Raw genomic sequence first — 22,240 nt, forward strand, 5'->3', positions numbered from 1 at the left:
GCCCACGTCAAGAATAAACCAACTGCGTTCAGCTGCCGTTTTTGTGCAGTGTTGGGGCCCGGTTATATTCCACATTGCACCATTAATAATCGGACCGTATCAACCATACAGCTAAACTGCTGAAAAACCTTGCAATAAGAGTGAAGTCCAGTAGGCTGTGCAGAGAGCAATGCCATGAGTTAGTGGTGGGGGAGAGTGGTGTTGCTGATCAATTCCAGGCCATGTTGCCAAGCGGGTAACGTCTATTTCACCCCTTGTTATTGTGACGTTTGGGCAGCAAAGTGGATGTCAGCACCTTGATCCTGAGCATTCTGATCAATCTGAAAACCCTCACGGGAGTTGTTCTTTACTACCCTGCATCTCTTTTACCAGTGAGTCGGAAGCTCTGCTATTTAAGTTGCTTTGTTTTGCAAAAAAATGTCATCAAACTGGTAACATCGACGTCATGTGGCTGACGATTAATCCGGTGTCTTTCTCTCTTTCAAACCCAGAAATGAGCTCCCCCACAGACCCACAAGCCAGGAGGTTTCCCATTGAGGCAGGCGATTCCAAGGGTTCCGCTTCGAGGACAGTAAACCCGGAGCCCGAGGTCCCACATCATCGATCTGCCAGGTAAATATTCATTCACTGAGCATCCACAGCAGCGGCTCAGCCCCAACATCAGGAACGTGTACTCCAGCTGTTTGCGGAAAGCCAGTGTCCTAACTCAAAAGTGTTTGTAGAAACAGCATCAAGGATATTTCAACCAAATGAAACTTGGGTTGAAGTCCTGACGAGTTTTATTTTCGCACAGAAACTATATTTATTCAGTCAATGTGGACAATTTACACCCAAGTTACAAAGAGCTTTCAAACTTCTCAATAGCAAACATTTACTTACTGTGCAACTTTGAAATTTTAAACGCGTTTGAGCTTCTTCATGATCTCATAAGGAAGCTTTTAGCATATTGGTGAAGCCTTTATGACATCACATCATTGCTAATCTCACCAGTGGATGTAGGTGGAAGCTGTAATATAAAGTGTAATGCTGTAACGGAAAGTGTATAGCTGTCATATAAAGTGTAAGGCTGTAGCATAATATGTAAAGCTGTAATCTAAAGTATAAGGCTGTAATATAAAGTGTAAAGCTGCAATATAAAATGCAAAGCTGTAGTATAATATGTAAAGCTCTAATATAAAGCAAAACTGGAATATAAAGTATAAAACTGCAACATAAAGTCTATGGCTGTAGAATAAAGTATAAAGCAGTGATATAATTTATAAAGCTGTAATATAAAGTGTACAGGTATAGTATAAAGTATAAAGCTGGAGTATAAAGTATGAAGCTGTAATATAAAGTGTAAAGCTGTAACGTAAAGTGTAAAGCTGTAATATAAAGTGTAAAGCTGTCATCTAAAGTATAGGGCTGTAATATAAAGTGTAAAGCTGTCATCTAAAGTATAAGGCTGTAATATAAAGTGTAAAGCTGCCATCTAAAGTATAAGGCTGTAATATAAATTGTAAAGCTGTCATCTAAAGTATAAGGCTGTAATATAAAGTGTAAAGCTGTCATCTAAAGTATAAGGCTGTAATATAAAGTGTAAAGCTGTAATATAAAGCAAAGCTGTAATATAAAGTATGAAGCTGTATAATAAAGTGCAAAGCTGTAGTATAAAGTATAAAGCAGTGATATGTGTAAAGCTGTAATATAAAGTAAAGCAGTGACATAAAGTATGAAGCTGTATAATAAAATGTAAAGCTGTAGTATAAAGATGTAATATAAGGTATAAAGCTGTAATATAAAGTGTAAGGCTGTAATAGAAAGCGTAAAGCTGTAATAGAAAATGTAAAGCTGTAACAAAGTTTGAAGCTGCAATATAAAGTGTAAGGCTGTAGAATAATGTATAAAGCAGTGATATAGAGTCCAAAGTTGCACTATGAGATGTAAAGCTGCAATCTAAAGTATAAAGCTGTAATAAAGTGTAAAGCTGTAAAGTGTAAAGCTGTAATGTAAAATATAAAGCTGTAATGTAAAATATAAAGTTGTAATATAAAGTGTATAGCTGAAATATAAAGCATAAAGCTGTGATATAAAGTATAAAGCTGTGATATAAAGCATAAAGCTGTGATATAAAGTATAAAGCTGTGATATAAAGCATAAAGCTGTGATATAAAGCATAAAGCTGAAATATAAAGTATAAAGCTGTGATATAAAGCATAAAGCTGTGATATAAAGTATAAAGCTGAAATATGAAGTGTAAAGCTATAATATAAAGTAGAAAGCTGTAATATAAATTGTAAAGTTATAGCATAAAATATAAAGCTGTAATATAAAATGTAAAGCTGTAATATAAAGTGAAATGCTGTCCTAAAGTATAATGCTGTAATATAAAGTGGAAAGCTCTAATATAAAGTATACAAGTGATGGGCAGAGAAATCAAGGACCTGTATCAGATAATAACTCTGTAAAAATGTTAAGGATGGGACAAGGAAAGTTAAATGGACTAGTTTTAACATTTTGTACCCGAGCGCACGGAGCATCCAAAGTAAAATGGATGAATTAGTTGGATAGATGTAAAAGGGCATTAAGTAAAAGTAAAGTAAAGGGGTATGATGTGGTTGCGATTATTGAGACATGGCTCCAAGGTGACCAATAATGGGAACTAAACCTTGTGGGCTATTCAGTTTATAGAAAGGACAGACAGAAATGAAACGTTGGTGGAGTTGCATTGTTGATTAAAGAAGCTATTGATATAATATTGAGGAAAGATATTAGGACAGACGATGTGGAATCTGTATGGGTCGTGTTAAGAAATACCAAGGGGCAAAAAAAAATTAATAGGGGTGGTATGCAGACCACCAAACTGCAGTGGTATGTTAGGAATAGCATTAGATTGGAAATCAGAGATGCATCTGATAAAGGAACATCTGTGATTATGGGTGACTTTAATCTGCATATAGATTGGGTGTGTCAAATTAGTCACAGTGCAATTGAGGAGGAATTTCTGGAGTGTATACGGGATGGTTTTTTGGACCGGTATGTTGAGGAACCAACAAGGGACCAGGCCATCTTGGATTGGCTGTTGTGCAATGGGAAAGGATTAGTTGGCAATCTAGTTGTGAGAGAACCCTTGGGGATGGGTGACCATAATATGATAGAATTCCTTATCAAGGTATATAGTGAGGTAGTTGATTCTGAGACCAGGTTCCCGAATCTCAAAAAAATAACTTGATGGTATGAGACATGAGTTGGCTATGATGCACTGGGAAACATTCATCTCTAACTTGTAGTTGCGATGGCCGGGAATCAAACCCGGATCAACTGTTTGGAAGGTAGCTATGCTCACCACTATACCACCATCGCTCACCCTGGGAAACATTACTGAAAGGAAGGACAGCGGACAGGCAATGGCAGACACTCAAGGAATGAATAGGTGAATTCCAAAAGTTGTTTATTTCTTTTTGGTGCAAGAGTAGAAAGGGAATTGTGGCCAAACCATGGCTTACAAGGGAAATTAGAGATAGTATTAGATTCAAAGAAGAGGCGACAAATTAGCAGGAAAAGAAAATGGCCGCGATTCTCCGCAACCACGATGGGTGGGAGAATAGCGGGAGGTCCGCTCCCGCACCTCCCGCTATTCTCCCACCCCCCCCAAAATGGCGTGTCCGGTTTTGCGACACGCCACTCGGAGAAATGCGGGCCGCCGTTTTTCACGGCGGCCAGCGATTCTCGGCCCGCATGGGCCGAGCGGCCTGCCGTTCCTGACCTGTTCACGGCAGCGGCAACCACACCTGGTCGCTGCCGTCGTGAACATGGCGCACGAGATAAGTGTGGGGCCTGTGGGGGGCGGATCGGGGATCAAGCACCACGACCGTGCTCGGGAGGGGACGGGCCCGCGATCGGTGCCCACCGATCGTTGGGCCGGCGTCTCAAGGGGACGCACTCTTTCCCCTCCGCCACTGCGCAAGATCAAGCCGCCACGTCTTGCGGGGCGGCTGAGGGGAAAGACGGCAACCACGCATGCGCGGGTTTGAGCTGCCCAACCCGCGCATGCACGGCTGACGTCATTAGGTGCCGCCGCGGTGTCATTCTTGGCACGCTGGGCCTTGAAGCCAGGGACAAGGCCGAGTTTCCCGGTACGGCCCTCCTATCCCCCCGGGATAGTAGATACGAGGTGTGTAGATGAGGGTAGTGCAGTTGATGTTGTTTACATGGATTTCAGCAAAGCCTTTGACAAGGTCCCACATGGGAGACTTATAAAGAAGGTAAATGCACATGAGATACAGGGTAACTTTATAGAACATAGAACATATTGTGCAGATGGAGACCATTCGGCCCATCGAGTCTGCACCGACCCACTTAAGCCCTCACTTCCACCCTATCCCTGTAACCCAATAACCTCTCCTATCCTTTTTTGGTCACTAAGGGCAATTTATCATGGCCAATCCACCTAACCTGCACGTCTTTGGACTCTGGGAGGAAACCGGAGCACCCGGAGGAAACCCACGCAGACATGGGGAGAACGTGCAAACTCCGCACAGTGACCCAGCAGGGAATCGAACCTGGGACCCTGGCGCTGTGAAGCCAAAGTGCTATCCACTTGTGCTACCATACTGCCCCTAGTAAGGTGGATTCAAAATTGGCTTAGCTGTCGGAGACAGGGGATGATGACAGATGGCTGCTTTAGTGACTGGAAGCCCGTGTCCAGTGGGGTACCAGAGCAATCAGTGCTGGATCCCATATAAATGACAATGTGTGGGGATTAGGTAGGCAGGTCAGATGCCTTTCATGTATCGGTGCAGACTCAATGGGCCAATGGGCCTCTTTTGCACTGCCTTATTCTGTGATTCTATTGAACTTGATGATCAGCCATGATCATAATGAATGGTGGAGTACAAAGAACAATACAGCACAGGAACAGGCCCTTCAGCTCTCCAAGCCTGTGTCGATCATGTGTCCTATCTAGACCAACTGCCTGTATCTTTCTATACCCCGTCTGTTCATGTGCCTATCCAGAAAAATCTTAAAGGTCGCTAACATATCTGCCTCAACCACCCTGATGCACAATCAATGATTACTAAAGCGAGGTTGTAGTCCAACTGAAGGCTTTAATAAGCCAGATGTTTCCCCCAGCAGCTCCGGTACAGAAAGGAAGCTGCTGGGGCGGCACAGGCTCTTATACCCCGCCTTGCAGGGCGGAGCTAACAAACAGGCTCGACCAATAGAAAGCATACATTATCTACCAATGGTGTTCCAGCATTACTAGGTACCGTAATACCTCTACACAGACTACCACATTCACCCCCTGTTAAAGAAGAGTCCGGCGGGGGTGGTGGCTTGGTATTACAACATGGTACGGTTATGGAGGTAGAAGTTATGGTTATGGAGGTAGCGTGATGCCTCCGTTCAGCGTTTTGCCTTATTATCGGAACTATTTACAATTTTACAATTAATTATATACACGTTACAATGAAGCAATCAGTCGATCGGGGGCCCTGGTCGTCCTCTGTGATCGTCGAAGCTTCGGTGGTGACGCCGGTGGAGGTTCGGGCGTCTGTGACTCCGGGAGCGTGGTTTCAATCTGTGTGGCAGCTTCAACACCCCGAGATGGTCCTGGAGGGGGAGCTGATTGACCTGGGAAGGGAGCGTCTGTGGGGTACGTCGGTGGGCAGGGGGGCCTAGACGGGGCCGGCGGAAGGACTGACCCTCCTGGGAAGGGGGCAGCTGTAAGGTGCACTGGTGGGATGGGGGGTGGGACTGGTGGTGGGGGTGTGCGCGGGGATCCGGTGGGCGCCAGGTCTCGTAGGGAGACCGTGTCTTGTCGGCCGTCGGGGTACGCCACGTAGGCGTACTGGGGGTTAGCGTGGAGAAGATGGACCCTCTCGACCAACAGGTCCGACTTGTGCGCCCGCACGTGTTTTCGGAGCAGGATGGGTCCGGGGGCTGCCAGCCAGGTTGGGAGCGAGGTCCCAGTGGAGGACTTCCTGGGGAAAGCAGGGAGACGTTCGTGAGGTGTTTGGCTGGTCGTGGTGCAGAGCAGGGACTGGATGGAGTGGAGGGCATCCAGGAGGACCTCTTGCCAGCAGGAGACTGGGAGATTTCTGGACCGTAGAGCCAGTAGGACAGTCTTCCAGACTGTTCCGTTCTCCCTCTCTACCTGTCCGTTACCCCGGGGGTTGTAACTGGTCGTCCTGCTCGAGGCAATGCCCTTGCTGAGCAGGAATTGATGCAGCTCGTCGCTCATAAAGGAGGACCCCCTATCACTGTGAATGTAAGAGGGGAACCCGAACAGTGTAAAGATGCTATGGAGGGCTTTGATGACAATGGTTGCGGTCATGTCGGGGCAGGGGATGGCGAATGGGAATCGGGAGTACTCGTCAATCACGTTCAGGAAGTACGTGTTGCGGTCGGTGGAGGGGAGGGGACCTTTGAAGTCCATGCTGAGGTGTTCAAAGGGACGGGAAGCCTTTATCAGGTGCGCTTTCTCTGGCCGGTAGAACTGCGGCTAGCACTCCGCACAGATTTGACAGTTCCTGGTGGCTGTCCTGACCTCCTCGATGGAGTAGGGCAGGTTGCGGGTCTTGCCAAAATGGAAGACGCGAGTGACCCCCGGGTGGCAGAGGTCCTCATGGAGGGCTCAGAGGCGGCCCACTTGTGCGTTGGCACATGTGCCGTGGGACAGGGCATCAGGAGGCTCGTTTAGCTTCCTGGGACGATACAAGATCTCATAGTTAAGGGTGGAGAGTTCGATCCTCCACCGCAAGATCTTATCGTTTTTTATCTTGCCCCGCTGTGCATTATCGAACATGAAGGCGACCGACCGTTGGTCAGTGAGGAGAGTGAATCTCCTGCTGACCAGGTAATGCCTCCAATGTCGCACAGCTTCCACTATGGCTTGGGCCTCCTTTTCGACTGAGGAGTGGCGGATTTCGGAAGCATGGAGGGTACTAGAGAAGAAGGCCACGGGTCTGCCCGCTTGGTTGAGGGTGGCCGCCAGAGCTACGTCGGACGCGTCGCTCTCGACCTGGAAGGGGAGAGACTCGTCGATGGCGTACATCGTGGCCTTTGCAATATCTGCTTTGATGCGATTGAAGGCCTGGCGGGCCTCTATCGATAGGGGAAAAACTGTGGATTGGATCAGAGGACGGGCCTTGTCTGCATAGTTGGGGACCCACTGGGCGTAGTAAGAAAAAAACCTCGGCAGCGCTTCAGGGCCTTGGAACAGTGAGGGAGGGGAAACTCCATAAGGGGGCGCATGCGTTCCGGGTCGGGGCCTATAACTCCATTTCGCACTACGTAGCTGAGGATGGTTAGGCGGTCGGTGCTAAACACGCATTTATCCTTGTTATACGCAAGGTTAAGGATTTTCGCGGTCTGGAGGAATTTTCGGAGGTTGGTGTCGTGGTCCTGCTGGTCGTGGCCACAGATGGGGACATTATCGAGATACGGGAATGTTGCCCGTAAACTATTGGTCAACCATTCGGTCCATCTCTCGCTGGAAGACCGAGACCCCATTAGTGACACCGAAAGGAACCCTTAAAAAATGGTAGAGCCGCCCATCTGCCTCGAAGGCAGTGAACTTGCGGTCACTCGTGCGGATGGGGAGCTGGCGGTAGGTGGACTTAAGGTCCACCATGGAGAAGACCTTGTATTGCGTGATACTGTTTACCATGTCAGATATGCGGGGGAGAGGGTACGCGTCCAGCTGCATAAACCTGTTGATGGTCTGACTGTAGTCGATGACCATCCTACTCTTCTCCCCGGTCTTTACCACCACTACTTGAGCTCTCCAAGGACTGTTGCTAGCTTCAATGACTCCTTCCCTCAGTAGCCATTGGACCTCCGACCTGATAAGGATCCAGTCCTGGACACTGTACCGTCTGCTCCTGGTGGCAACGGGTTTGCAATCCGGGGTGAGGTTCGCAAACAGGGAAGGCGGAGCGACCTTGAGGGTCGCGAGGCTGCAGACAGTGAGAGGGGGTATAGGGCCGCCAAATTTGAAAGTTAGACTTTGGAGGTTGCACTGGAAGTCTGACGCTAGGAGTGTGGCTGCGCAGAGGTGGGGAATGATGTAGATTTTTGAACTCCCCTGGACCATGAGGTTTGCTATACAGACCCCTTTATCTCTACTGAGTGGGAACCTGAGGCCAGGGAGATTTTTTGATTAACGGGGTGGACGGGGAGAGAACAGCGCCTTACCGTGTCGGGGTGTATGAAGCTCTCCGTGCTCCCAGAGTCGATTAAGCAGGACGTCTCGTGTCCGTTGATTAGCACCGTTGTAGTAGCAATTGAGAGTGTTCGAGGCCGAGACTGATCCAGGGTCACCGAGGTTAAACGTGACAGCAGCTGGGTGTTCTCGTTGGGCAGTGTGTGGTCATCTGCACTGAGGTCCTGTGAGTCTATCCAAGATGGCGGCGCCCACTGGTCACACATGGCTGTGGGTGCATAAAATGGCGGCGCCCATCCATCGCATGTGGCGTCTGCGGAACAAGATGGCGGCGCCTGGAGGCCACACGTGGCCCTGGAGGATGAAGATGGCAGCGGTCGCCGGCCGCACGGGGCCCGTGGAGAGGGTTGTAGTGGCGGTCCACATTCACTTCCGGTGACCGCAGCGACCGCCCGGGCCTGGCATACCGCCACAAAATGGCCCTTTTTGCCGCACCCTTTACAGGTGGACGAACGGGCTGGGCGGTGCTGTCGGGGGTGTTTGGCTTGCCCTCAAAAATAGCAGCGGGGCCCCCCGGGCCGTCTTGCAGCGTAAGCTTGTGGGAGAGTGTGGGGCATTGCCTCGGAGTCGGCTGCAGAGGGATTCCACACTGCCCAGGGGGCTGCTGCGCGGTCGGGGGCGCAGGTGCTGTCGTTTCGGGAGGCCACATCCAGGGAGCCGGCAAGGGCCCGTGCCTCTTTGTGGCCTAGAGTTTCTGTCTCCAGCAAACGCTGGCGGATTTGAGAGGACAGCATACCCGCAACGAAAGTGTCCCGAATCAAGTTCAGTGTGGTCGTTTGCTGAAACTTGCGAGCAGCTGCAGTTTCCCCCCAACACTAGGAGCACACGGTTGAATTCTTCCTGTGACTCACCGGGGATTTGTCGCCTCGTTGCTGGTAGATGCCGGGCGTAGACCTGATTTACAGGGCGAATGTAATGTCCTTTCAGCAACTCCATCGCGGTATCGAAGTCGTCCGCGTCCTCGATGAGGATGTAGACTTCTGGGCTCGCCCTCGAGTGCAGGATCTGCAGTTTCTGTCCTCTCCTGGGTGTGTTTTCTGCCGTTCCAAGGTAGCCGTTGAAGCACGCTAGCCAGTGCTTGAAAGCCGCCGCCGCCTTTACTGCGTGGGGGCTGAGTTGCAGACACTCTGGCTTGATTCGGAGCTCTATTCTTTAAATCTAGCTTATTAAATTGATGCATAATCAATGACTACTAAAGCGGGGTTGGAGTACAACTGAAGGCTTTAATAAGCTAGATGTTTCCCCCAGCAGCCCAGGTACAGAAAGGAAGCTGCTGAGGCGGCACGGGCTCTTATACCCCGCCTTGCAGGGCGGAGCTACCATAGAGGCTCGACCAATGGAAAGCATACATTATCTACCAATGGTATTCCAGCATTACTAAGTACCGTAATACCTCTACACAAACTACCACATTCACCCCACTTAGCAGTGCATTCCAGGCCACCACCACCAACTGTGTAAAAAACTTCCCCTGCACATCTCCACTGAACCTTTTCCCACCTCACCTTGAACTTGTGCCCCCTTGTAATTGACATTTCCACCCTGGGAATAATCCTCCAACTGTTCACCCTATCTGCACCCCTAATAATTTTATAAACTTCTATCAGGTCGCCACTCAATCTCCATCTCTCTAGGAAGAACAATCACAGTTTATTCAATTTCTCCTCCTAGCTAATACCCTCCATATCAGGCAACATCCTGGTAAACCTTTTCTGTACTCTCTGCAAAGCCTCCACGTCCTTCTGGTGACCAGAATTGGACACAGCATTCCATTTTTTGTTTAGCTTAGAATGCCCAATTCATTTTTTCCAATTAAGGGGCAATTTAGAGTGGCCAATCCACCTAGCCTGCACATCTTTGGGTTGTGGGGGTGAAACCCACGCAAACATGGGGAGAATGTGCAAACTCCACACAGACAGTAACCCAGAGCCAGGATCGAACCTGGGACCTCAGCGCGATGAGGCAGCATTGCTAACCAGTGCGCCACCGTGCTGCCCTTGGACACAGCATTCCAAATGTGTCCGAACAACATTCTATATAACTAACATAATTTTTGAGCTTTTATACTCAATACCCCGTCCTATGAAGGCAAGCATGTCATTTATCTATATTACAAAGAGCAGACGTCCCAGTACTGATCCCTGCGGAACACCGCTAGTTACAGACCTCCATTCGGGCTGGTTTAGCTCACAAGACTAAATCGCTGGCTTTTAAAGCAGACCAAGCAGGCCAGCAGCACGGTTCGATTCCCGTACCAGCCTCCCCGGACAGGCGCCGGAATGTGGCGACTAGGGGCTTTTCACAGTAACTTCATTGAAGCCTACTCGTGACAATAAGTGATTTTCATTTCATTTTCATTCATTTGCTTTCTTTACCACCGTTTCCACCTGTGCTGTCACTTTTAAGGGTCTGTGGACCTGCACGCTCAGATCTGTCTGTGTCTCTATGCCCCTGATGGTCTGCCATTTATTTTATAGCTCCCACCTGAATTGGATCAGCCAAAATATATCACCTCGCATTTGGCCGGGTTAAATTTCATCTGCCGTTTCTCTGCCCAATTTTCCAGCCTATATATATCCTGTTGTATTCTCTGTCAATCTTCATCACTATCCGCAACTCCTGCAATCTTGGTATCATCCACAAACTTGCTAATCAGACCCGCTACGTTTTCTTTCAAGTCATTTATATATATTACAAAGAGCAGACGTCCCAGTACTGATCCCTGCGGAACACTGCTAGTTACAGACCTCCATTCGGAAAAACACCCTTTCACTGCTACCCTCTGTCTTCTACGGCCAAGCCAGTTGGGAATCCATGCAGCTAGTTCACCCCTGACCCCATGTGATCTAATCTTTTGCACATGCCTGCCATGAGGGACCTTAGAACATAGAACATAGAACAGTACAGCACAGAACAGGCCCTTTGGCCCTCGATGTTGTGCCGAGCAATGATCACCCTACTCAAACCCACGTATCCACCCTATACCCGTAACCCAACAACCCCCCCCCTTAACCTTACTTTTTAGGACACTACGGGCAATTTAGCATGGCCAATCCACCTAACCCGCACATCTTTGGACTGTGGGAGGAAACCGGAGCACCCGGAGGAAACCCACGCACACACGGGGAGGACGTGCAGACTCCGCACAGACAGTGACCCAGCCGGGAATCGAACCTGGGACCCTGGAGCTGTGAAGCATTTATGCTAACCACCATGCTACCGTGCTGACCTTATCAAATGCTTTACTAAAGTCCATGGAGACAACATCCACAACCCTTCCCTTGTCAATCATTTTTGTCACATCCTCAAAACAGTCAATTAAAATTGTGAGACATTACCTTCCTCATACAAAACCATGCTGTCTGTCGCTAATAAGACCATTCATTTCCAAAACCAAAGAGAAAATGCTGGAAAATCTCAGCAGGTATGGCAACGTCTGTAGGGAGAGAAAAGAGTTACCGTTTCGAGTCCAGGTGACCCTTTGTCAAAGCCGATGAATCGGCCCTCCCCCCGACGGATGAGACCACAGGCGACCGACGCCATCGGAAACTCAGCCGGTCAGGGGCGGAGCATCGTGAAAGCGGTGCCGCCCACAATTTTGTCAGGAACTTTGATTCTCCCCCCCCCCCCCCCCCCCCCCCCTCCCCGATGCCGAACGCAATTTCGGCGTTGGCGGCAGGTGAATCCAGCCCCCTATCTCTGAGACTCTTCTCCAACAATTTCACTGTCACTGACGTCAAGCTCACTGGTCTATAATTACCCGGATTATCCTCACAGCCCTTCTTAAATAATGCTGCATTGGCTATCCTCCAATCCTCTGGGATCTCACCTGTGGCTAACGAGGACACAAAGATTTCTATAAGAAGTCTTACAACACCAGGTTAAAGTCCAACAGGTTTGTTTTGAATCACTGGCTTTCGGAGCACTGCTCCTTCCTCAGGTGAAGGAAGAGGTGGGAACCACAAACATATATATCGACAAAGTCAAAGTATCATTGAAGATGATACTTTGAATGCGAGTCTTTGCAGGTAATTAAGTCTACAGGTCCTGACGGAGCAACTGGAGAGAGGGATAATCACAGGTTAAAGAGGTGTGAATTGTCTGAAGCCAGGACAGTTAGTAGGATTTTGCAAGTCCAGGCCAGATGGTGGGGGATGAATGTAATGCGACATGAATCCAAGGTCCCGGTTGCGGCCATACTCATGTGTGCGGAACTTGGCTATACGTTTCTGCTCAGCGATTCTGCGTTGTCGCGCATCCTGAAGGCCGCCTTGGAGAACGCTTACCCAGAGATCAGAGGCTGAATGCCCTTGACTGCTGAAGTGTTCCCCGACTGGAAGGGAACATTCCTGCCTGACGATTGTCGCGTGATGTCCGTTCATTCGTTGTCACAGCATCTACATGGTCTCAACAATGTACCATGCCTCGGGACATCCTTTCCTGCAGCATATGAGGTAGACAACGTTGGCCGAGTCGCACGAGTATGTACCGCATACCTGGTGGGCGGTGTTCTCATGTGTAATGGTGATACCCATGTCGATGATCTGGCACGTCTCGCAGAGATTGCCATAGCAGGGTTGTGTGGTGTCGTGGTCGCTGTTCTCCTGAAGGCTGGGTAGTTTGCTGCAAACAAACAGGTCTCTCCCGTCATCTACCGGTTGCTTCGCTCTCCCGTCCAGGCACAACGCGGCCGGTAGATCGTGCCTAGAGTAATGTTTCGAGACAGTATGGCTGTTCTTTGGAACTTTGGTTCTGGACTTTATTTTAGAGCACAAGCTGAAATCTGATTGATATGAAGGTGGTGTTTGACCTTGTGACCAAATGGCCAGAGTAAAAGGAAAGCCAAAGCCAAATTCAATGAGAATCGGTATGGGGGGTGGGGGATCTCGCCAGCATCTAGTGTCAGGCACATTTATCAATGTTGAAATTTGTCCTCAAAATCACATAATATGAAGAAATGTATTGGCTACGGATATAAAATGGATTAATGATGATTTTTTATTTATTTAAAATGGGCTGTATTTTGTTCATTGTTATCCAAAAGGATATTTACTTACATGGTGAGAATAGAAAACAGGCCAAAGTAAAAAAAAAAATTTGCCTTTTGGGTGCAATTTCCTGACTGAGAAACTGTCCCCCTCCCTCCATTATTTTTATTATTAATTGTTCCAAACGTGGCTGGATCTCCTTGAATAGAATACATCGATCAGATGAGAGGAATTCAGAATAGGTTGTACGATGGAAAAAGGCATAACTTACTTCTGAAGTAAGTCTTGCATTTCATAGTTTCCGTCAGCTATTTATATACAAGGTGAGAAGTCATGACATAGAATTTTGAACCTGAACAAGTTGATGACCTGATTGTAGTACGGAGCTTTAACAGCCATACAAAGATTGCTTTCAGGGCTGTGAGGTCACTAACTATATATCTAACTTATTTTCTACCAATTCTCTTAACAAAGTTTTATTTTTTGTTCTGCAGACAGCTGAGACGATGTCCAGGTAGTCACTGCTTGACTATCCCTCATGTTTCCATCGATGTTTATATTGCAATGGACAGGAATCCTCCAACACGTGCAACATAACCAGCCACTAAAGTATTAGTATAAATGTGAGAATATGGGAGCAGGTAGTGGAAGACTAGGGGATTGTGGTGGCTGCCTAAGAAAATGTCTCTGTACAATGCAATAAAAATAGTCATCAAATGCCACTCACGCACCAAAACTGTGGTTTAAATTCTTATTGACTTAAGTTTTCCTTTTTTCCACCCTACTGAAGATTTCTCACATTTGCACCTTAAGTGACTTATCTCTGATTTTGACTTTGATTCTAATGATATTTATAATTACAATATCTGGAAGCACGAGTCATCTCAATCCATCAGTGAGAAAGACTTTCTGGAAATAATGCAGTTAAGTTTTTATTTGGAATGTGATGATTGGGATAAATCTCCATGTACATAATAGACAGCAATATCCCAACTAGGAGCAGGAGGAGGGCCATTTGGCTCCTCGAGCCTGGTTTACCATTTGGCAAGATCGCGGCTGATGTGATGGTGGACTCAACTCCACTTTCCAGTCTGCTCCCCAGATCCCTTTAACTCCCTCGTCAATCAAGAATCTATGCAATTCAGCCATAAAAATACTCAACAGCCCAGCCTCCACTGCTCTCTGGGGAAGCTATGTCCCCACGTCCGCCAGAAAACGGGCGCAAATCTCTCTGGACTTTCTTGGAGAATGTCCAGAGTGATTCTCCATTTTGAAGGGGGCTTGCAGAGTGCTCCACGCAGTTCCGGCTGCCGATATGGGGCCCTGCACTTCCAGCGCGGGTCTGCGCATGCGCACTGCACCACCTCCGGCGGTGGCCCTGAGCAACATGGCGGACCCACACAGCACGCCGGCCCCTACAATATAGGCCCCTTCCCAGATCGCACGCGCCCGCCGATCAGTGGCCCTCAATCGGAAACCTGGCCATCTTGGAGGCCTCCCCCCGGCGACAGATCCCCCTCCATTCCCCCACCAGGGCAGCCGTGGACTGGATCCGTAGCCGGCACTCTGAGCTCCCGCTGGGTGGAACCATGTTAGAACCACGCCGGTGGGAACTCGGCCAGCTGCCAGCGGAGAATCGGCACGGCGGCCTCTTTCAATGCCCCCCGACCAGTGCCACGTCGACCGCGCATGCGCGACTAGCAGCGATTCTTCGGTCCGCGGAGAATCGTGGGAAGGTGTCTGACCCGATTGCGGGTCTGATGCCCTATACTTCGCCCGCGTGCCAAGCGCGATTTCAGCACGGAGGCTCTGAGAATCCCGGCCAATACTTTTCCTCATCCCCGTCTTAAATGTTTTAAAACTGTGTCCCCCTCATTCTTGTCTCTACCACAAGGGGAAGCATTCTCTCAGTATCCACCCTGTCCCTTCCCCTCAATGTTTAATGAGCGATTCTTTAGATTTACTGCATATTTTTATTAGCTTCAGCCTTTCCATTTGTACAGTGCCACTGAAACTCCCTTATCATCCATTTGAATATAAGCTCCTACTATTTATCTGCCTCAGCCACTCATCCCAATCAGTTTTGGCGGCTAAAATTACAACTATCCTGCCCTTTTACAGATTAAATAATTGTTGAACTCTTAACACCCATGAAATCTCATTTATCTTTCCCTCACTTTTTATCAGCAAGAAGATGGAAGACTCACAGTCTGAACATCCTTGTTTATGTGCTCAGTGTTGGTTTTGTACCCAAATGCTCCTGTTGTGAAGATGCAGAATTTGATTGGAAAGTCTGTCAATTGGTTGGGGAGGTTTGGGGCATATTTTACACACACTTCCTCTGCCTGAGATTTTTCTCCCGGTTATGTGCTAGAGTGAGTGCTTGGACACATTTTGTGGCTGGTGTAGATTCATGTAAGAATGTATGTGTAGAACCGAAATGGAAGAGATGACAGGGACACACGGTAGGGTAGAGATGAACTATGTACACAAAACGCCGAAAGACGATGGCCCCTCTCCCTGAAGGGCAACCCTCCCTGACCCACACCCAGGCCAGGGTTTTATACTGTGGGGTTTACCTTTGTTAAGGGGAAACCCCATCCCAATTACTGGGACCACAATCCTTGACATCCAAGGGGATTAGAACAGTATATACAGCTATTTAAATGAGTAGCTGGTACAATATCCTGCTTTGGTAGGTTACACTCAACCCAATGGCCATTTTATTTTCTCTATTCTTTCATGGGATGTGGCAGGGCCAGTGTTTGTTGCCTATCAATAATTGCCTTTGAACTGAGTGGCTTGCTGAGCCATTTCAGTGGGCTGTTCAGAGTCAACCACATTACTGTGGGCCTGGAGTCACATGTAGGCCAGACAGGGTAAGGGCGGCAGATTCCCTTCCCTAAAGAACCAGATGGGTTTTTACAATTGGTGATAGTTCCATGGTCACCATTACTGAGGCTAGCTTCATAATTCAAGGATCATCTGGAAGATTAATTTTTATACACATCTCACAGTACGTTTGTTTCAAAACATCCCATAGAATTGCCTATTATTGGGCGGCATGTGGCACCGTGGTTAGCACTGGGACTGTGGCACTGAGGACCCGGGTTCGATCCCGGCTCTGGGTCACTGTCCGTGTGGAGTTTGCACATTCTCCCTGTGCCTGCGTGGGTTTCACCCCCACAACCCAAAGATGTGCAGGTTAGGTGGATTGGCCATGCTAAATTGCCCCTTAATTGGAAAAAATAATTGGGTACTCCAAATTTTTTAAAAAACGAATAGCCTATCATTGCCCGCCATTATCAAGAATGGAATAGAAATAAACACTTCCAAGACTTTAGCAGAAACAAAAAGGGAACATGGAAATGAACTCTTCAATATCCATTCTGATTGAAATGTTGTTTAGGAAGCAACAATGTATTAAGTATTAGCTCCTGTGATTTGAATAAGCTTCACATACAGGGCGCGATTTAACGGAAAGGTTTCTAAGTGTGGTAGCGAGTGGGAACTGCCAAACGTTTCCTGACTCTCAGCTCGGCGAGGCTGTCACCACTATAAGACGTTAATTGGTCCACTTAATGATGGTCCCACCGGCTGATTTGCCGGGACTGCGTTCGCCAGCCCCTTTCTAACAGAGAGCTGCACTTAAACTGATCCTGCACAACCAACCCCCCACAACACGCAGCCAAGCCACCGAGGAGACCACAATACGGGGATGCCAACTTGGGCAGATTTTTGGACGAGGTAGAGGTAAGACGTGATGCCCGACCCTTGAGGGTATCAGAGGGTCAGTCACAAGGCAGCCAGTGCCCCCTGGGAGGAAATCGCTGTGTCAGTCAACTTGGGGGAGCGTCACCAGGGAGACCGGCATCCAGTGCCATAAGAAGATCAACGACCTCCCTGGGCCACACGGGTAATTTGGCACTGGACTCCCGACGCCCCCCCCCTCCAAGAATGCAGCTGGCACCACCCTTACCCAGCACTGTTCTGTGCCTCGGCCACACATATCCAGCAGCGCCGTCCACATCGCCCCACCCCCATATCTCCCATCCCCCATACTCCCAACACACCCTCTCCCCATACCCCCTTCTCCCCATTCCCCATCTCCCCATACCCCCATCTCCCCACACCCCCCTCTCCCCATACCCCTATCTCGTCATACCCCCATCTCCCCATTCCCCCATCTCCTCATACCCCATCTCCCCATACCCCCATCTCCCCATACCTCCATCTCCCCACACCCCCCTCTCCCCATACCCCATCTCCTCATACCCCCATCTCCCCATTCCCCCATCTCCCCAATCCCCATACCTCCTCCCCATACCCCCTCTCCCCATACCCCCCTCCCCATACCCCCATGTCCCCCATCCCCCATGCTCCCAACACCCCCTCTCCCCATACCCCCAGCTCCCCATACCCCCATCTCCCCATACCCCATCTCTCCAATCCCCATACCCCCATCTCCCCATACCTCCACCTCCCCATACCTTCATCTCCCCATTCCCCCCTCTCCCCAAACCCCCATCTCCCATACCCCCATCTCCCCATTCCCCCATCTCCCCATACCTCCATCCCCCACCTCTCCCCATACCCCATCTCCTCATACCCCCATCTCCCCATTCCCCCATCTCCCCAATCCCCATACCCCCCTCCCCATACCCCTCTCCCCCATACCCCCTCTCCCCATACCCCCTCTCCCCATACCCCCATATCTCCCATCCCCCATGCTCCCAACACCCCCTCTCCCCATACCCCCTTCTCCCCATTCCCCCATCTCCCCAATCCCCATCTCACCATACCCCCAGCTCCCTATACCCCCATCTCCCCAATCCCCAACTCCCCATACCCCCATCTCCCCATACCTCCATCTCCCCATACCTTCATCTCCCCATTCCCCCTCTCCCCATACCCCCATCTCCACATTCCCCCATCTCCCCATACCTCCATCTCCCCATTCCCCATTCCCCATCTCCCCATACCCCCATCTCCCCATACCCCCATGTCCCCATACCTCCATCTCCCCATTCCCCATCTACCCATACCCCCTCTCCCCATACCCCCATCTCCCCATACCTCTATCTCCCCATACCTCCATCTCCCCATACCCCCTCTCCCCATACCCCCATCTCCCCATACCCCATCTCCCCATACCTCCATCATTCCATCACCCCATGCCCCCATCTCACCCACCCTTCCCCATACTCCCCATCCCCATCCCCCATCCCTCCATCTCCCCATACCCTCATACTCTCCACCTCCCTGCACACGCACCCTCTCCCCTTCCCATCATCCTCCCATACCTCATGCACAAGCCCCACCCCCTTCTCCCCAATCCCCATAACCCCCCATCCACCTCATCCTCCCCATCTCCCCCCACCCAACCCCTCCCCACCCAACACTCCCACGATGAATGAACCGTGACTTCTCTGTGCCCCCACAGGAGACGTTGGCCCACAACAGACTGGAGAGGGCCCAGACAAAGCGGCTGGACACTGGAAGCCGCAACCCCTACGGTGAACGGGTGCTGGAGGTTGCAGGGGGTGGCCAGGGAAAGATGTGTCACAGACAAAAGGTTTAGTGTGAGGTGCAGAGGTGAGGTTACACGTGCCCCCACCCTGATGACCTGTCACATATGAGTGGTTAATGCCATGCAGACTGATCCAACCCTCCCACTGATCACATGTTCATTATCCCACAGGATCCTCATCGATGGTGCCATCCTGTTGGGCGTGGTCCTCCCCCGCTCCCATGAGAACACCTCAGAGGGGAGCTCTGAGGACACAACCATATTCGCGGCACAGCTGTGATCCCCACCTACACCAGCGCAGAGACACACACTTCGGTCGGTGACAGTAGTGATCAGGCTTCTGGGGCACATTCTGGTGAGCACCTCACAGTTGCTGATGTACATCAGGTGGAGGCAGGAACGCCCAGATGAGATAGCAGTCGGAGAGCTGCTGGATCCCAGTCAGATGCTGAGCCTCTGGACCAGGTTTACTTGGAGCTTGTGCAGTCGATAAGGTGTGGCTGTGATATTCAAAGGGATATGTCAGTAGGGCAGCATGGGGGCACAGTGGTTAGCATTGCTGCCTACGGCACTGAGGACCTGGGTTCGAATCCCGGCCCTGGGTCACCATAAGACCATAAGACATAGGAGTGGAAGTAAGGCCATTCGGCCCATCGAGTCTTCTCCGCCATTCAATCATGGCTGATGGGCATTTCAACTCCACCTACCAGCATTCTCCCCGTAGCCCTTAATTCCTCGCGACATCAAGAATTTATCTATCTCTGCCTTGAAGCCATTTAGCGTCCCGGCCTCCACTGCACTCCGCAGCAATGAATTCCACAGGCCCACCACTCTCTGGCTGAAGAAATGTCTCCGCATTTCTGTTCTGAATTTACCCCCTCTAATTCTAAGGCTGTGCCCACGGGTCCTCGTCTCCTCGCCTAACGGAAACAGTTTATTTGCGTCCACCCTTTCTAAGCCATGTATTATCTTGTATGTTTCTATTAGATCTCCCCTTAACCTTCTAAACTCCAATGAATACAATCCCAGGATCCTCAGCCGTTCATCATATGTTAGACCCGCCATTCCAGGGATCATCCGTGTGAATCTCCGCTGGACACGCTCCAGTGCCAGTATGTCCTTCCTGAGATGTGGGGCCCAAAACTGGACGCAGTACTCCAAATGGGGCCTAACCAGAGCCTTATAAAGGCTCAGTAGCACATCGCTGCTTTTATATTCCAACCCTCTTGAGATAAATGACAACATTGCATTCGCTTTCTTAATCACAGATTCAACCTGCATGTTTACCTTTAGGGAATCCTCGACTAGCACTCCCAGATCCCTTTGTACTTTGGCTTTATGAATTTTCTCACCGTTTAGAAAGTAGTCTATGCTTGGATTCTTTTTTCCAAAGTGCAAGACCTCATATTTTCTCACGTTGAATTGCATCAGCCATTTCCTGCACCACTCTCCCAAACTGTCTAGATCCTTCTGCAGCCTCCCCACTTCCTCAGCACTACCTGCCTGACCACCTAACTTCGTATCATCGGCAAACTTCGCTAGAATGCCCCCAGTCCCTTCATCCAAATCATTAATATATATGGTGAACAGCTGTGGCCCCAATACTGAACCTTGTGGGACACCGCTGGTCACCGGCTGCCATTCCGAAAAATAACCTTTTATCCCAACTCTCTGCCTTCTGTCAGACATGATGTGGAGATGCCGGCGTTGGACTGGGGTGAGCACAGTAAGAAGTCTTACAACACCAGGTTAAAGTCCAACAGGTTTGTTTCAAACACGAGCTTTCGGAGCACGGCTCCTTCTTCAGGTGAGACAGGTGAGCCTTCTTCAGGTGAGCCTTCTGTCAGACAGCCAATCCTCAACCCATGCCAGTAGCTCACCTCGAACACCATGGGCCCTCACCTTACTCAGCAGCCTCCTGTGTGGCACCTTATCAAAGGCCTTTTGGAAATCCAGATAGACCACATCCACTGGGTTTCCCTGGTCTAACCTACTTGTCACCTCCTCAAAGAATTCTAACAGGTTCGTCAGGCATGACCTCCCCTTACTAAATCCATGTTGACTTGTTCTAATCCGACCCTGCTCTTCCAAGAATTTAGAAATCTCATCCTTAACGATCGATTCTAGAATTTTACCAACGACCGAGGTTAGGCTAATTGGCCTATAATTTTCCATCTTTTGTCTTGATCCTTTCTTGAACAAGGGGGTTACAACAGCGATCTTCCAATCGTCCGGGACTTTCCCTGACTCCAGTGATTTATGAAAGATCTCAACCAACGCTTCCGCTATTTCTTCAACCACCTCCCTCAGAACTCTAGGATGTAGCCCATCGGGGCCAGGAGATTTGTCAATTTTAAGACCTTTTAGCTTTTTTAGCACCATCTCTTTTGTAATGGCAACCATACTCAACTCAGCCCCCTGACCCTCTATAATTTTTGGGATATTACTCATGTCTTCCACTGTGAAGACAGACGCAAAGTACTTATTAAGTTCTCCAGCCATTTCCTCGTCTCCCATCACTAGCCTTCCGGAATCAGTTTGAATTGGCCCAATATCTACTTTGGCCTGTCGTTTGTTTCTTATGTATTGAAAGAAACTTTTACTATCATTTCTTATATTACTGGCTAGCCTGCCTTCATATTTGATCCTCTCCTTCCTTATTTGTCTCTTTGTTAACCTCTGTTTGTTTTTGTAGCCTTCCCAATCTTCTGATTTCCCGGTGCTTCTGGCCACTTTATAGGATCTCTCTTTTTCTTTGATACATTTCCTGACCTCCTTTGTCAGCCATGGCTGTCTAATCCCTCCCCGGATAATCTTTCTTTTCTTGGGGCTGAACCTCTGTACAGTGTCCTCAATTATGCATACAAACTCCTGCCATTTTTGCTTTGCTGTCTTCCCCACTAGGGTCTGCTTCCAGTCGATTTTCGCCAGTTCCTCTCTCATGCCCTCGTAATTACCTTTATTTAACTGTAACACCATTACATCCGATTTTGCCTTCTCTCTTTCAAACTGCAGACTGAACTCAACCATATTATGATCGCTGCTTCCTAAGTGTTCTCTTACTTTAAGATCTTTTATAAAGTCTGGTTCATTACATAGCACTAGGTCCAGAATAGCCTGCTCCCTTGTGGGCTCCATGACAAGCTGTTCCAAAAAGCCATCTTGTAAACATTCCATGAATTCCTTTTCTTTGGGTCCACTGGCTACGTTATTTACCCAATCCACCTGCATATTGAAGTCCCCCATGATCACCGTGACCTTGCCTTTCTGACATGCCTTTTCTATTTCCCGGTACATGTTGCGCCTCTGGTCCTGACCACTGTTAGGAGGTCTGTACATAACTCCCATTATGGTTTTTTTGCCTTTGTGGTTCCTCAATTCTACCCACACAGACTCCACATCATCCGACCCTATGTCGTTTAGTGCCATACATTTAATTTTGTTCTTAACTAACAAGGCAACACCACCCCCTCGGCCCACCTCCCTGTCTTTTCGATAGGTTGTATATCCTTGGAT

The 22,240-nt window shown here is 49.1% G+C and overlaps 1 protein-coding gene across 1 annotated transcript; it reads left to right on the forward strand.

Moving 5' to 3' along the window:
• Positions 1 to 2: 2 nt before the first annotated feature.
• LOC119964721 (protein FAM229A-like) lies at positions 3 to 13,916 on the forward strand. Its single transcript, XM_038794623.1, has 3 exons — positions 3 to 371; positions 492 to 612; positions 13,689 to 13,916. The coding sequence occupies exons 2-3, from the start codon at positions 494 to 496 to the stop codon at positions 13,789 to 13,791; spliced, it is 222 nt and encodes a 73-aa protein (XP_038650551.1). The 5' UTR covers positions 3 to 371; positions 492 to 493; the 3' UTR covers positions 13,792 to 13,916.
• Positions 13,917 to 22,240: the final 8,324 nt, after the last annotated feature.

The sequence above is a fragment of the Scyliorhinus canicula genome, chromosome 1 (assembly GCF_902713615.1).
Source record: "Scyliorhinus canicula chromosome 1, sScyCan1.1, whole genome shotgun sequence".
Classification (NCBI taxonomy): Eukaryota; Metazoa; Chordata; class Chondrichthyes; order Carcharhiniformes; family Scyliorhinidae; genus Scyliorhinus; species Scyliorhinus canicula.